Source organism: Danio rerio, chromosome 20, assembly GCF_049306965.1.
Source record: "Danio rerio strain Tuebingen ecotype United States chromosome 20, GRCz12tu, whole genome shotgun sequence".
NCBI lineage: Eukaryota > Metazoa > Chordata > Actinopteri > Cypriniformes > Danionidae > Danio > Danio rerio.
In genome coordinates, this window is record NC_133195.1 from 29,413,214 (window position 1) to 29,427,089 (window position 13,876).

The 13,876-nt window shown below is 37.3% G+C and overlaps 2 protein-coding genes and 1 long non-coding RNA gene across 15 annotated transcripts in view; 1 reads left to right on the forward strand and 2 right to left on the reverse strand.

The window, feature by feature from the left end:
* The window catches only part of LOC137488655 (uncharacterized), an 80,463-nt gene extending 69,106 nt beyond the window's left edge, over positions 1-11,357 (reverse strand). For 5 of the 12 annotated variants that reach the window (XR_012395736.1, XR_012395729.1, XR_012395730.1 and 2 more), the window contains exon 1: positions 10,882-11,336. This is a non-coding gene — a long non-coding RNA (uncharacterized lncRNA). Of the gene's footprint in view, positions 1-9,740; positions 9,801-10,881 lie in introns of all 12 variants that reach the window. The other 7 variants (XR_012395731.1, XR_012395734.1, XR_012395728.1 and 4 more) reach the window with 3 other exon arrangements.
* Positions 5,168-7,118, forward strand: foxc1b (forkhead box C1b). Its single transcript, NM_131729.2, is given in 1 exon segment — positions 5,168-7,118. A coding segment is annotated over 1 exon segment (1,302 nt). The 5' UTR covers positions 5,168-5,443; the 3' UTR covers positions 6,746-7,118.
* A 444-nt stretch (positions 11,358-11,801) lies between the features above and the next one.
* Positions 11,802-13,876, reverse strand: part of gmds (GDP-mannose 4,6-dehydratase) — a 113,546-nt gene continuing 111,471 nt past the window's right edge. For both annotated transcript variants that reach the window (NM_001102475.2, NM_200489.3), the window contains 2 exons: positions 12,395-12,463; positions 11,802-12,309 (listed from right to left, as the gene is read on the reverse strand). In NM_001102475.2, coding sequence (NP_001095945.1) covers positions 12,247-12,309; positions 12,395-12,463 — 132 coding nt within the window. In that variant the 3' untranslated portion in view covers positions 11,802-12,246. The remainder of the gene's footprint in view (positions 12,310-12,394; positions 12,464-13,876) is intronic.

The following is a 13,876-nucleotide window of genomic DNA, read 5'->3' on the forward strand; positions in this document are numbered from 1 at the left end:
AGGAAAAAAAAAAATAAAGCATGGGATAACAGATCTGAACAGCACCGATCTCATAAATTTTATTAAGAAACTGTCTTTACGAAATGTATTAGAAATTAAAAAATAAACAACATTACCTTTGGATTTAATAGTTTCAGTTTATGTTTTATAACTCTAGAAAACACAGTTCAACTCAGCAACAAGCTCACAGTGATGTTTGGGATGGTTTATTTTAAAAAAAAACAAAAAAAAAACCATCATTTTATTAATATTGCTATTTGGTCTCATGATAAGCCAACTATCCTAAAACGCCACTGATTAAATAATATAGCAATTTTTCAGTAAATTGTGATTTTGAACCAGACTATAGTAAAGTGTATTGTACTGTATTATAATCCTTACAACTTGTTAATAATGTACCAGCATACAGTAGTAATTGTAGTAAACTGATAAATTGCATTAAATACTGTAGTATACCAAAAAACCTAAACTGTGTTGTATTGTAGTATAATATAACTTATAGTAGTAGAAATCCATGGTATATAGTCATGGTTTAAAATGCCATAGTTGCTGTTACCATATCAACTATAGAATTAACACAATTGATTAGGGGAGAGTGGGGACGGTAACAACATGGGGCAGTTGCAACAAAACCTATTCCTCCCTTCAGGAATGAGCTAGACTGATGATATTCATACTATAAATTCTAAGTTAGACCCTCCTTAGAAATCAGCCATAAGCGACCTTTCCTTCAGTATAAAACTTATTTTTAGGTAAAGAAATATATATATATATATATATTTTTTTTAATGTTCAGAAAATGTCTCATTCTGTCTAGTCTGTTTTCATGAAACATTATTCATTTATATAATGTAATGTAATCACTGCTTTCTTAGCTTTAATTATAGCTATCAAGCGTTAAAGCTGCTGTATCAGTTTATTCAGGGTTGACAGAGTTGGGACAGTTGCAACATGCTGTAGCAGCTGTCCCCTATGACAATATTCATTTAAAAGCACCATATTAACAATGAACAATTTTACTTGTATATCAGTTTCAATGTAATTTAATTTGAAAAAAAAAATAAAAAGAATTATTTGATTAATTAGTTAATTTCCAAGTTCAAAGAAGTAGTTTAATAAAAGTTAAGTCTAGATTTTCTGTAAAAAAATATTTTTTGTTCATTGTTTTTAGGCCTGATAATTGGTTGTTGCTTGTTCTTTCAATTGTCAGTATTTATATGGCCAATTTAACACAGTTAACAATTTAACCATTTACATTATGTCTGTTACCAAATAACAAAATAAAGTTCATAAACAATCCATACACAGATATATATATATATATATATATATATATATATATATATATATATATATATATATATATATATATATATATATATATATATATATATTTTCTTTTTTTTGTGTGCTATTTTTAGCTTTTAATGAAAGTTGCAACCACTCCTGATTGTGCTTGGGGTAAGTTGTCTTTGTTCAAGTCAAAATTCTGCATATATTATCATATGTACAAATATTCAATGTAGGTGGGTGTCCAATAGATATCCGTTTATTATATAAAAAGTTTGGTTTTCACAAAACATTGTCTCTGAAAAAACTGAAGGAGATGCAAAAAGTGTTGCAAATGTCCCCACTCTCCCCTAATTTAAGTAGCATACTTTACTAAAACACTATTCATTCATTCATTTTCTTGTTGGCTTAGTCCCTTTATTAATCCGGGTTCGCCACAGCGGAATGAACCACCTACTAAAAACACTATAGTTACTATTTACTATAAATTATTATTTATATTTTAACAAATGAGGCTGGAAAACGCTGGTCATCTGCTATAAATTACAGTGCTGAGCCTATCACAACCCCGAGCAAATGAAGAAACAAATAATCAGTTATTATTAAATCCCAGCCATGTGTATATTAAGGTGCGATGTTAGCAGTTTGGCAAATTCCGCCAAACTTGACCAACAAATCAAACGTGACCCTTCTTAAAAACGCTGCTTTACGTACATATGCCAATTATACATGTCACACAAAACCAAATCAAGTTCGGCATCTGTTTCAAGCGCTTCTATGCCACTCTATTCAGTTTTAGGCCTACCGGTGTTTTCTTATGGTTTTGTTGTTGTTGTTCACTGGTGTACTTGCACACACTATTTTCTTGCTCACGCAGCATGTGTTGGTATACCACACACAGGCAAGAGTGAACGCGCAAAATGATTGACAGCCAGCAAACGAAGCAAAGGTTTTCTGATTGATTAAACGTGTAATAAATATTTCGGTCACCGAGATCGGAGTACAAATCATTTATACCTACCATTTCATAAAATACAAATCTGTTATAGCACAGTTAATGGAGTGTTTCTAATCTTAATTGAATTTTTCTGATCAAATTGAGTTTGCTCACATTTAACTCCAAGTTGCGCAGACAAAAAACCCGATCGACAGCTGCCAGTGACATCAGCTCATAAGAGGCTTCATACACCTCATGCTTATGAATGATGCTGTTTCTATGCAGCTGGCGATATGGAACATTCCTTTTAGTGCATTAGCTGATTGCGTCCCAAACCCATTCGCTGGAGCAAACCGCATTGTTTGAAGAAGTTAGTGTGTGGTCTTGCCTGTTCGCGTGCAGTCTGACATCTGTGAACCAGTGCAGAGTCCCGGGCTACTAGTCTTCAAACGCAAAAAGAGCGCTAGATATTCATTTCTTATTGAGAGCTTCGTTGGCACCATTATGCTGCTGACCTTTAAGAATGGAGCAAGAAATTAACACTGACAATATACACCATGTTGTACCGTTTTACTTTAAATCATAGCCATAATCGGCATAAATAATTGTAAAAATTACAACATATAGGCTAATTAAAATGCTTTACAAGTGGCGACATGGTGGCTCAGTGGTTAGCCCTATCGCAGCAAGAAAGTCGCTGGTTCAGTTGGCATTTCTGTGTGGAGTTTCCATGTTCTTCCTGTGTTCGCAAGGGTTTCCTCCGGGTGCTCCGGTTTTCCCACAGTTCAAAGACAGGTAAATTTAATAAGCTAAATTGGCCCTAGTGTGTGTGTGTGTGTGTGTGTGTGTGTGTGTGTGTGTGTGTGTGTGTGTGTGTGTGTGAATGAGTGTGTATGGTGTTTCCCAGTAATAGGTTGCAGCTGGAAGGGCATCCTTTGCGTAAAACATGCTGGATAAGTTGGCGGTTCATTCTGCTCTAGCGACCGCTGATTAATAAAGGAACTAAGCCAAAAATAAAATAAATAAATGTTTCACAGGTGTCTAGGAAATTCAATTGGCACGTGCTATAAGAAGCTAGATCACCTAAAATTCAATGCAAGAAAATGAAATAAATATTGAAATAAATTATTTTAATTAAAATAATTAGCAAACTGTAAGTTTTAAATCGAACAGTTTCGCAATCTAATATATAACGAACCCGTATTGATTCATAACTAAAAATCAAGACGCAAATACTATAAAATTGCTCGTTGTGCATCTTGCAGTAGGCCTACCTGTATTTGGCCAAATTGAATAACCAAATGGTAATTGTGCAAAATGGACACAAGAGGGCGATCAAATACAAAAACTTAAATTCTTCAGGTGAATTTTGTCAATTCACAAGAGATGGGCTCATGTCTTACTGCTGAACTGCCCTGATTTTTTTAAATGATCTAAAATAGCAGGAATTAAACTAAGCAAATTTAGAATTGAACTTGAACTTTTCAATTCATTATTAGGCCTATTCATTATTTTTATTAATTATTTTTTTGTTTTTGTTATTGTATTTGTTTTATTATTATTATATATTTTTTAATTATTTTTATTTTACAATTATTATTATTTGTATTTGTAAATCTTTTTAACGCAAATGTACATTTAGAAGCATATAAAACACCCGAGTGATGCAGTTGTTTAGGCGGTTAAGTGTGTGATGCTTTGTGGCATTTCCCTTTTTTGTATTATTTGCTATATAAAAAAAAATACTATAATAATATATTTCACAGAATATTAAATTTATATAATTATTTCATTCCATCAAAAGACTACAAGCATACAAACTGAAAGAGTAAATAAATAAATATTTTTAAAAGGTAAACTTCAGTGATTCATTAAGTGATTATCTTTATATTTCAGTTTTGTCTTTCTATATATTATTATTACACAGCTGTTGAATATGATTGTTTTATAGCGTTTATTAAATCAGTTGATTAACCCATATAAGCTATTGATTCGGCAATTTTCTCTTTTTGGGCAAACAACGGCAATAAAATTTTTATTAAGCTGCTTACCTTACATTGGTTTGTTTTTCGTCTCATGTTTTTTATAACGTAAAAGAGCACAAATAATTTCTTTTTTTTTAATGTGCAACCCAAAAGCACATAAACGTACAATAATATTAACAATAACAGTTTATTTAATTGACCGTTCACTCTTTCATTAATACTATTAAAACGACACTTAGATCTATGCTCTTCATTTTGTCAAATGTCACAAGCGGTTCGAATTATCTGCGGAAACCTAACGCTGTATTATCTAGCGGTTTAATTTAAAGTAGCACTGAATTACAAGCACAGCACAATTAGGGTGTTTTTAAATGAATGAATGAATGAATTAATTGTTTTTTAAAGCACCAAAAAACAACACCTTGTTTAATTTACACATTTGTTCTAGGGAGATGTTACTTCTCTTCCAGGCAGCACATTTGTTTCTAGAAAAACAAACACCGCTTGCTTCACCCGCAATGCATAGTGCCAAAAGATTGAAATAAATCCTGACACCTGAATGAAAACAAGCAGCTACTCCTGCTCGCCTGACAGACTGCAACTCTGTTAAGGCATATTTAAATGTATTATAAATCGGTTGTACCTCGTGCATTTATTATTGTCCATGTGCGTTTTTTTCCCAAATTACCATTTTAAAATAAATTTTCATGACAGCGAGTTTTAGCGATTTATTTAACGTGCTATATCTTGATGATACATTTTCTCGTTTTCTGTTATTATTTCTACTTTTTCGTGTTTGCGTCTCACTTATCCTTAAGGGTAGACTATGCCCGCAGGGAAAAAGGTCTTCGGGTACAGTCTTTCCACAAACAGCTCTCGAACTCTTATTGGTCGCGAGAGGAGTTCAGGGAGGAGCACTAAGCGCAGCCAAAAGGCAGAATTGGTAATTCGGTGAAAAAGTCCCTGTGAAGTGACGGATGCGGGAAGTTCACAGGTTTTCCCTTTTCACTGACTTCTCCACACAAGACATTTGCTCCTCAATCGCCTGCACAGCGAAGAACTGAAATCCGTTTGAAAAGAAACGTTGGATGACCGTTTTGAGACAAGATACTGAAGCAAAGGGAGGAAGAGACGAACTTTGGAATGCTTTGATTTTTTTTCTTCTCAAATTGAATTAAAGCGTCTGCATAGTCTTCATTTCACTTTTTTCTGTACCGAAGAAAGGGGTACGATGCAGGCGCGCTACCCCGTGTCTAGCCAAAGCCCTTTAGGCGTTGTGCCTTATATCCCCGGAGACCAAGGCTTTTACCGGACCGCGACCGGTGGTGGATATACCGGTATGCCTGCGCCGATGAGCATGTACTCTCACGCCACGCACGAGCAGTACCCAGGCGGCATGGCTCGCGCATATGGGCCGTATGCCCCTGCACAGCAGCCCAAGGACATGGTGAAACCTCCGTATAGCTACATCGCGCTCATCACCATGGCCATCCAGAACTCATCCGACAAGAAGATTACACTGAATGGGATCTACCAGTTCATCATGGAGCGCTTTCCATTTTACCGGGACAATAAGCAAGGCTGGCAGAACAGCATAAGGCATAATCTGTCACTTAACGAGTGCTTTGTGAAGGTGCCAAGAGATGATAAGAAGCCAGGTAAAGGTAGCTACTGGACTTTAGACCCGGACTCCTATAACATGTTTGAAAACGGCAGCTTCTTGCGACGAAGGCGCCGCTTCAAGAAGAAGGACGTACTGAGGGAGAAGGAGGACCGGGACCGGCAGGGCAAGGACAACCCGGGACAGGCGTGCGAGCAAGACGCCCAGCAGCCAGTGAAGCTCCGGGATATAAAGACGGAGAACGGGGCCTGCACGCCCCCGCATGACAGCACTCCACCCCTCAGCACCGTGCCTAAAACGGAGAGCCCAGACAGGAGCGGTGGGAGTGCGTGTAGCGGGAGTCCGCAGTCGCAGACACCGCAGCAGGCCTTCAGCATGGATACAATCATGACAGGACTTCGAGGGTCCCCGCAGCATGCGGCAGAGCTGCCTGCCTCTCGCGCAGCTCTGCCGGGCTCGGTCTCTCTGACCTACTCGCCAACCCCTCAGCCCGCCCATTACAGTCCTCCATGCGGCCAGCCGGCCACCTATCACTGCAACATGCAAGCGACGAGCCTGTACACAGGGGACCGCGGCCACGGGGACGACACTTTACCGGAATACACAAACACAACAAACGCCTCCTCTATCTCGCACCCCCACCAAAGCTCGAGCCAGGAGAGCCAGCACTTGCAGCAGAACCGACTCGCACCCTGGTACCTCAATCAGTCCGGAGAGCTGGGACACCTGAGCGCGAGCTATCCCGGCCAGCAGCAGAACTTTCACGCGGTGCGCGAGATGTTCGAGACGCAGCGGATTGCTCTGAACAGCTCTCCGGTGACCGGAAGCAATAGCTGTCAAATGGCTTTCCCGTCCAGTCAGCCACTCTATCGGGCTTCCGGAGCCTTTGTATACGACTGCAGCAAGTTCTGACCCAAAGTTTTATGATTTTCTAAATTGTTTAATATATATATATATTCGTATTATTTTCCAAGTGTTTGTAATTTAAGTTCAGTCCGTGAACTTGGGCTGATGTGCGAGTTTGTGTTGGTAAGTAGGTTAATTCCGCTGCACATAAACATTCTCTCCCTGCTCGTCCATCAAGGTGTAGCCTAGATGAAAAGAAAATGTGTTAATTTATTTCATGCAAGAGCAGATGGACCAACTTTGGAAAGATATGTCTTAAGTATTTATAATCAATTCAGTATAGAAAGGTAACGAGTGTACAACTGAGTTACAGTTTTTCTTATACTTTTTGAAAATATCTAAAGTTACTATTTGTTTAATAAATTGTCGCTTTGTTGAAGTTAAACTCTCGAGTGATTTATCGATTTGTAATGCCTGTTGAATCCATTATTTATTTGAATCATGCCAAGGCTTGTTATTGATTAGCGGCCACAAAAAGCACGGGATATTTTTAAACGGTGTTTAAACTTAGGCCTAGTTAGCAAATGTTTGTCAGTTTTTGTATTTTCCTAATAATAATATCCAGCTCTCAATAAGACATTCTTTGGACAGGGGGTGGGGTGGGGGTCAAAGGTTTGAAAACATCTGGAAATTATTTTTTCACTTACGCGTGCATAGAATGCTTACATTATTAGTACACACTGCATTTGTTTAAAGACCGAAATATGTAAAAATAATGTAGCTATTTTACAATACCTTTCAAAAATTAAAGAGTCCAGCTAAAAAAATAATAGAGCACTTTTTTGTTTCAATTTCCATCATTTTTATCGTCTAAGCTCAAGAGTAGCCTAATTGGCGTAATTTGTAGCTACAAATTGATAGGCCTATGTTCCTGCAATTTGTCGTCTAACACTTTCAAAACAATAAGACATTCGTGATGTATAAATGTGCTTGTAGTTTTAATAAAATGTGTAATATTATTGCGACATTTTTAGTGCTTTAGTTGAGCGTATTTGCTGTTTTTCAGCTGTTACAACTGCTGGCACACTGGAGTGGACTCCACTTTTGCAATCTTGTGGAATGTAGACAACCATTGTCTTTGGTAGAAGTTTTCATTTGTAAACACATAATAGATTAAAACACAGATAAACAGCAGATGAAAGAACTGCTGCAGGCCAGACACGTTGAGCCAGCCATGTAAAATAAGGACTTGAAAAATCAAATGATTAATTCAGCCAGGATATCCAAACAAAGCATGTTTGGATACGGTTATTTGCTGGTTTCAACGTTGACTTTTACATACTGAAAACAAACAAACACGTTGGTTAATATATATTTAAAGGATTTAACTCGGACTAAAATCAAGATATGGGCACAATGCAAACGAATGATAATTTCTTGTGTAGCCAAAGCAGACTTTGTTGCTGCATATTCAGCAGTATTTTAATAGGCCCGTGCAGCTGCAAACAGCGAGTACGACAGTGCACGCTTGTAGGCTATTTATTTTCGGTATAATTGCCCTTGTAAGTGTTTTTATTTATTATATTATTCTTATGTTTAAATAACGTTTACAAGTAACCGATTCGGACACGGTTTAAACAGGCCTTAAGTATAAATCGAGAAACAACAAATTAGGAGAGAGATTGTGGGAGAGAGATGCAATAAGAAAAGACAGAAAAAAGGAATAAAAAAAGAATGTGTGTGAATGTGTTTTACAGCGTTGAGTAGCCTATCTATGCTGGGCTCTGCCCGAGGCGATTTGACTTTGTATGAAGGGCTTAAGTGGCAAATGCATTACAGGTGCGCGCGGGCAGTGTTAGGACTCGTGCCAGTGAAAAGGTGTCTTTGTTGTGATCAGCTGCGTGCAAGGAGAATGCGATACAGCCGAGAGAGCCTTCTGGTATTAACGTGGCACGTTTTAACCAGATGCAGATCTCATAACACGTCCACCAAGTGTGTTTGTTTATTTTAAATCGATGTGCATCATCCGTAATATCCTGTCTATTCTAACGCTTGTTGTGATCTTGGGATATTCTGCGTCCTCTTTAAGCACGTTAAATAGATGCAGAATTATTGATTAAATTAATAGTTAATTTATTAAATCAATGCGTTTTTGTGAGGTGCTTATTTTTTCTATGCTAATTAAAAAGACTGCTCGTATAAAATAATCTGGTGACACTAAAAATAATAACATGCACACAATATATAAAATAAAATAATATAAAATTATTAAAATAGTTAAAAATAATAATTAAAACGATATAATAAAAATTATGTAGGCTACATACAGATTAAATGCAGATTATTTAAATACACAATTCAAATGTATTTTATATTTCAAGGTATGATGTTTAAACAATTAATGTATATTTACCGCAAAAAAATAAAAAAAAATAAAAATTGATAGGCCAAAAAACTAAAGCACAGATAACGCTTAAAAACGTTGCCAATTCTGTTGTAGTGGAGATGTAGGAGTGTTATTGACTAAATGATAGTAAAATTAATTACAGTATATTAATTAAATTATTTTCAGTTTTACCCTATAATTTGTGCTATATAAAGAGACAAATACCTGAATGATGCGAGAAAACGCTGTGCGCTCCTTTTACAAAATTAAGTTCTTATAAATTTCTTAAGTTCTCCAAAATAAATATATAGATAATACCAAAAATTATTTTCTAACAGACATTCATGCACATTTAACAAAATATCTCTGCATGGCAACGTATAAAGTAATACTAAAAATGTTTAATAATGCAATTAATAATGTAATACTTGCAGCGCAACCAAGACAATTGTCTTTAAATAGCATATAAAGGTAACAATTAAGTATTAGGAAAATAGATTTGTAAAAATATTAATCATATTTTAAATAATTAGCAATCCCAAACGTAATTTCACATAAACTGGAGTAAATCCACAATGCCTTGGACTGCGAGAAAGGTCGAGAGGATTATCAAGGCGATCTGCTTGACGAAAAATAAACACAAGTAAAACAGACACGAGTTTATGAAATACGTACCTTGACTGGGTGAATTTAAACCAATTAAGTGGTTGTTCCCCTTTTCCCCTTTGTATAAATCTAAAAAAGTAAAAGTTGTGAGAAAAATGTGGGTGAAAATTACTCATTTAGTAGGCTATATCTTATAATCTTATCTACATTATATTTTAGCTAGCCTACTCAATCATATAATGACACAACAAATGACTCCTGCTGTTCCAAAATACAATCTAGAAAAATACAACAATACAAAACAATAATGGACGCGAGACTAATAGGCAAATCTATTACAATAGATTATAAATTAAAAGCCAAGTATAAAATAGAAATTATACAATATTGAAGTTGACTCTTTAGGCTAAATTGCAAAACATAATTAATAAAATACGCCTGTTTTATTTGATTATTAGCCACCGTAAACACACTAAATGTTATTATTTTGGGCGCAATTGATCAACTGAGCAAACCAGTTCTCGCAAAAAAAAAAAATTACAGTAAGGTGTCTTTGATTAAAAATGTAGGCCGACTGCATCGAGATCACAACATAACTTGTTGTTACCTTATATCGAGCATGACAACAGAAAATAATAAACAGTACAGCTTAACAAAGCTAAAGTGTTTTACGTCCCTCTAAATTTATGATGAATTAATTTATTGGTTCAGTTGATTTTCAAGTTTCCCACTGCTTTTACTGAAACATCAGCAGGGTAGTCAAACAAATACCAGAATGTTTCCCGCTCAAGCGTAAAAAATAAATTCGCTAGCACATTTAATGTAGTTAGTGGCTGCTCGCGGCCTGTGCACCTGTATGCGGTGGAGCTCACGACCCTGGCCAGTGGAAAAGTGCTTTTTACGCTCGCGGACCGGCGAGGCGCCGTCTGGTTCTAATCAGGCCCGCTCACACACTGCCGTGCTGTTTAAGACCTTTAAATGGCACTTCACTAGCTCGAGATGCCTTCTCAAAAACACAAACACACATACATCAACCTTTCCCACTATCGCCTGTCTTATGAGGGTCTCAAAGACCCCACTTTCTTCAGAGGTCGGTGTCAAATGACCTTCATTTGGCACTTCGAATAGACTACAGTATCTGTGGCCTCTCGAGTCGTGTAAAAGAAACTGATTTTACCGAGTCTCTCTCTCATCGCTTGAGGACACTTACGCTGACTGAGGTCTCTTGAATCTGTTGTTGCTTTGATGAGGACAACCGTGTCGCCATTACAAATAAACACGATGGAGGATTTTCGCACACAGCGCAATGTCTTCACTGACAGGGTTCAGTGGCCCAGCTGCGCCCGACGTCAGAGGTGATTAAACATGAGCTGCTTTACAAGGCCGAGTTACTGCTCCCAAAGCTGCGCGCGGTGGGCCGAGCTCGAGCATCTGGAATGAAGGACCGCGAGGCCTCGTGGACGCCCGAATACAAGAGAGCGGTTGTGCTCGACGCGAGGGGCTCAGTGACCGCCAGGCAACCCGTGGAAGCTGGCACGCGCCGATTTCTGACTACCTTTACCGTATATTTCGCTTCTGAGATGACAGAAAATGATACCTAAGTTGACCGTTAATTTCAAAATATAACGGCGCAGGCGCGGTGACTGACTGCAAAACACCTAGTTCAAAAATGGATCCACCCAAATTGGGTTCAAATATGGAATAATCCAACTCTTGAGTTAAATCTGAATCAAAATAAATAAAAAATGTAGCCCAACCTTTGAATTTGTTTGAAACAGTCCAGCATTTTTGAAAAACTTGCAAATCTTTTGTTTTTAGCCTACTGAGTCAGCATTACTAGTCTATGTGTTTAGCCTAATTCAAATACATGAGTAAATAATTAAAACAATGCTTAAAAAAAACATTATAAATTGACTGTTATCACATACTAAATTGCTATGTTTAAAAAACCTATAAAACAAGAGCATCATTCCATCTTCTTATAATGTAATGTAGTATAGTAAAATAGTTTTGAAAAATATATATAGAATTACCAGTGCCAGCACAAATACCACATTATTAAACAACAGAGGTCAAAACCAACACTGAAATGCATTGAAAACACAGTAAAACACACACACACACACACACTTGAAAGAACTTCATATTCTGTATTTGAATCTTAAATAGGAACAGGAGACTTTTTTAAAACGTTTTCAAACCAATTAATGACATTATTTCCATTCAAACAATCACATGAATTAAACGGCATTAGAGAACTTTAAAAAGCTCTACAAACCCTTTATCCCTTATTTATACTTTTTTCCATGATTACAAATAAAAACCACTTTATAAAAATGAATAAAAATCATTTCAACAGAATCAACTAAGTATCCAAACACACAATCATAAATATTAAAGTATTTAAAAATGTAAAAAGGCAACAACCAAGGACCCTAAGAACACAGGGAAAGTGTTATCAGAAGAGAAAATGACAGACGGAGCAACAGAAATGCATTTGAGTGCTTCTTCCATTGGCTACACAAACACAAAACAAGCGCCTCTTTGGCATGCGTGGAGATGAAGGCGTGTGGGTTCAGGCATTTGGGTTGTTCTGCATGAGCTTGATGTCCGCGTCCACCATTTCTTTAACAAGCTCCTGTTGAAACACACAAGCACTGATTATTTCTCAATCTCGAGAGCATTGGAAGTGAAGCGCTTTGATTTCATACAGAAACGCTCACCTCAAATGTTACACGTGGTTTCCAGCCTAGAACCTTAAAGGCTTTGGAACTGTCTCCCTGCAAGTAGTCCTAGAAAAAGAGAGAAAATGAGAGTGAGTGGCGGGGAGAGAGTGAGAGAAAAAAAACAATGACGAAGAAGAAAAAAGGCAAAGGGGTGGTTAAGTTCTTTATTAAGCCGGACCTCCCAACTCTTCTTCTTCTCTTTCTCTCTCTCACACACACACAACCCACACACACAGGTGTCAAGCTCCATGTCTCTGGGGGAAGGTGAGGGCCGAGGCAGGCTATCCATCCAGGACCCCCTCTTTTCCAGCCCTCTCCCAATGCCAGAGCATGATGGATTATGTGACTCTCGTGGCCTAACCCTTTCTGTTCTCCTGCTGGGACGCTAACACACACACACACAAACACACACACACACACACACGCACACGCACACACACACTTGTGCAGCTAGAGGTGCTTCTCAGGGTGGCAGTAAAGGGTTTCGAGGGTGTCCTTGCTGCTGATCTGATTACACAAGAAGCCAGAACACACACACACACACACACATGTGCATTTACAACAGCACTTTTGTGTTTTGACAAATGAGCGCTCTTGTTCCAAGGGCCCATATTTTAATTCTGAACCCTGAGACGTTACAGTCATGGTTCCATTTTAGCTCCAATTAAATCATTTAAATGACATAACCATATTTTAAAGCCTAATTAGCCAAATAGCATTCATTCATCAACATGCGAAATGGCATGCAACCATCATAATCAAGACACGTATTAATGCGGCAGATTAATCATAATTAGTCTTCACTTTTTTGAAAGCTAAATTAGCATCAGCTGCATTTGTCGCCCATCCAAGGCTTCACATGCAAAACTGCGTCCCGACAATGGAAGTAAGCTAGAATGGTATTAATGCGGTGAGGATTGCGTGTGCTGGAGAATCAGTGCTTGTTGCTATTAAATAGAAAGTCAGCAAGTCAAGACATATCAATTGCACAGTGGAAGGTTACAGGAGGATTTTGGTTTCAGACACTGCTTGTTTAAAGTAGTTCTATACATCTGAGGGTTTAAAACAGAAGTCGCACCAGCATAAATAGTAAATAAAATGAAGATAAACAATATAAAAAAGCGATAATCTTCATATGGGTGTATTTTTATTGTGTGTGACTGTGCACTTAACCTAAAGGAATTCAGGACTACTGGAAAGACAGACCTAGACATACGTCAAGCTGTTTTTTTTTTTTTAAGAACTCGCGTCTTGATTACACAAGACTGAAAATACACTACATGCATGTATCATATGCAGTGTATACATAAAACCAATTTAAGCATGCTGTTTTGTATACTATACACACACATATAAACAGGTCAATGGTCCTGTGCTCTATTGTCGGACAGAAGTCAAGAGGTCAAATCCACAAAAGCAGTGTGTCCTGATCCACAAACAAAATATCCATATTGTTCGTAAACATGTACAGTGCTCAGT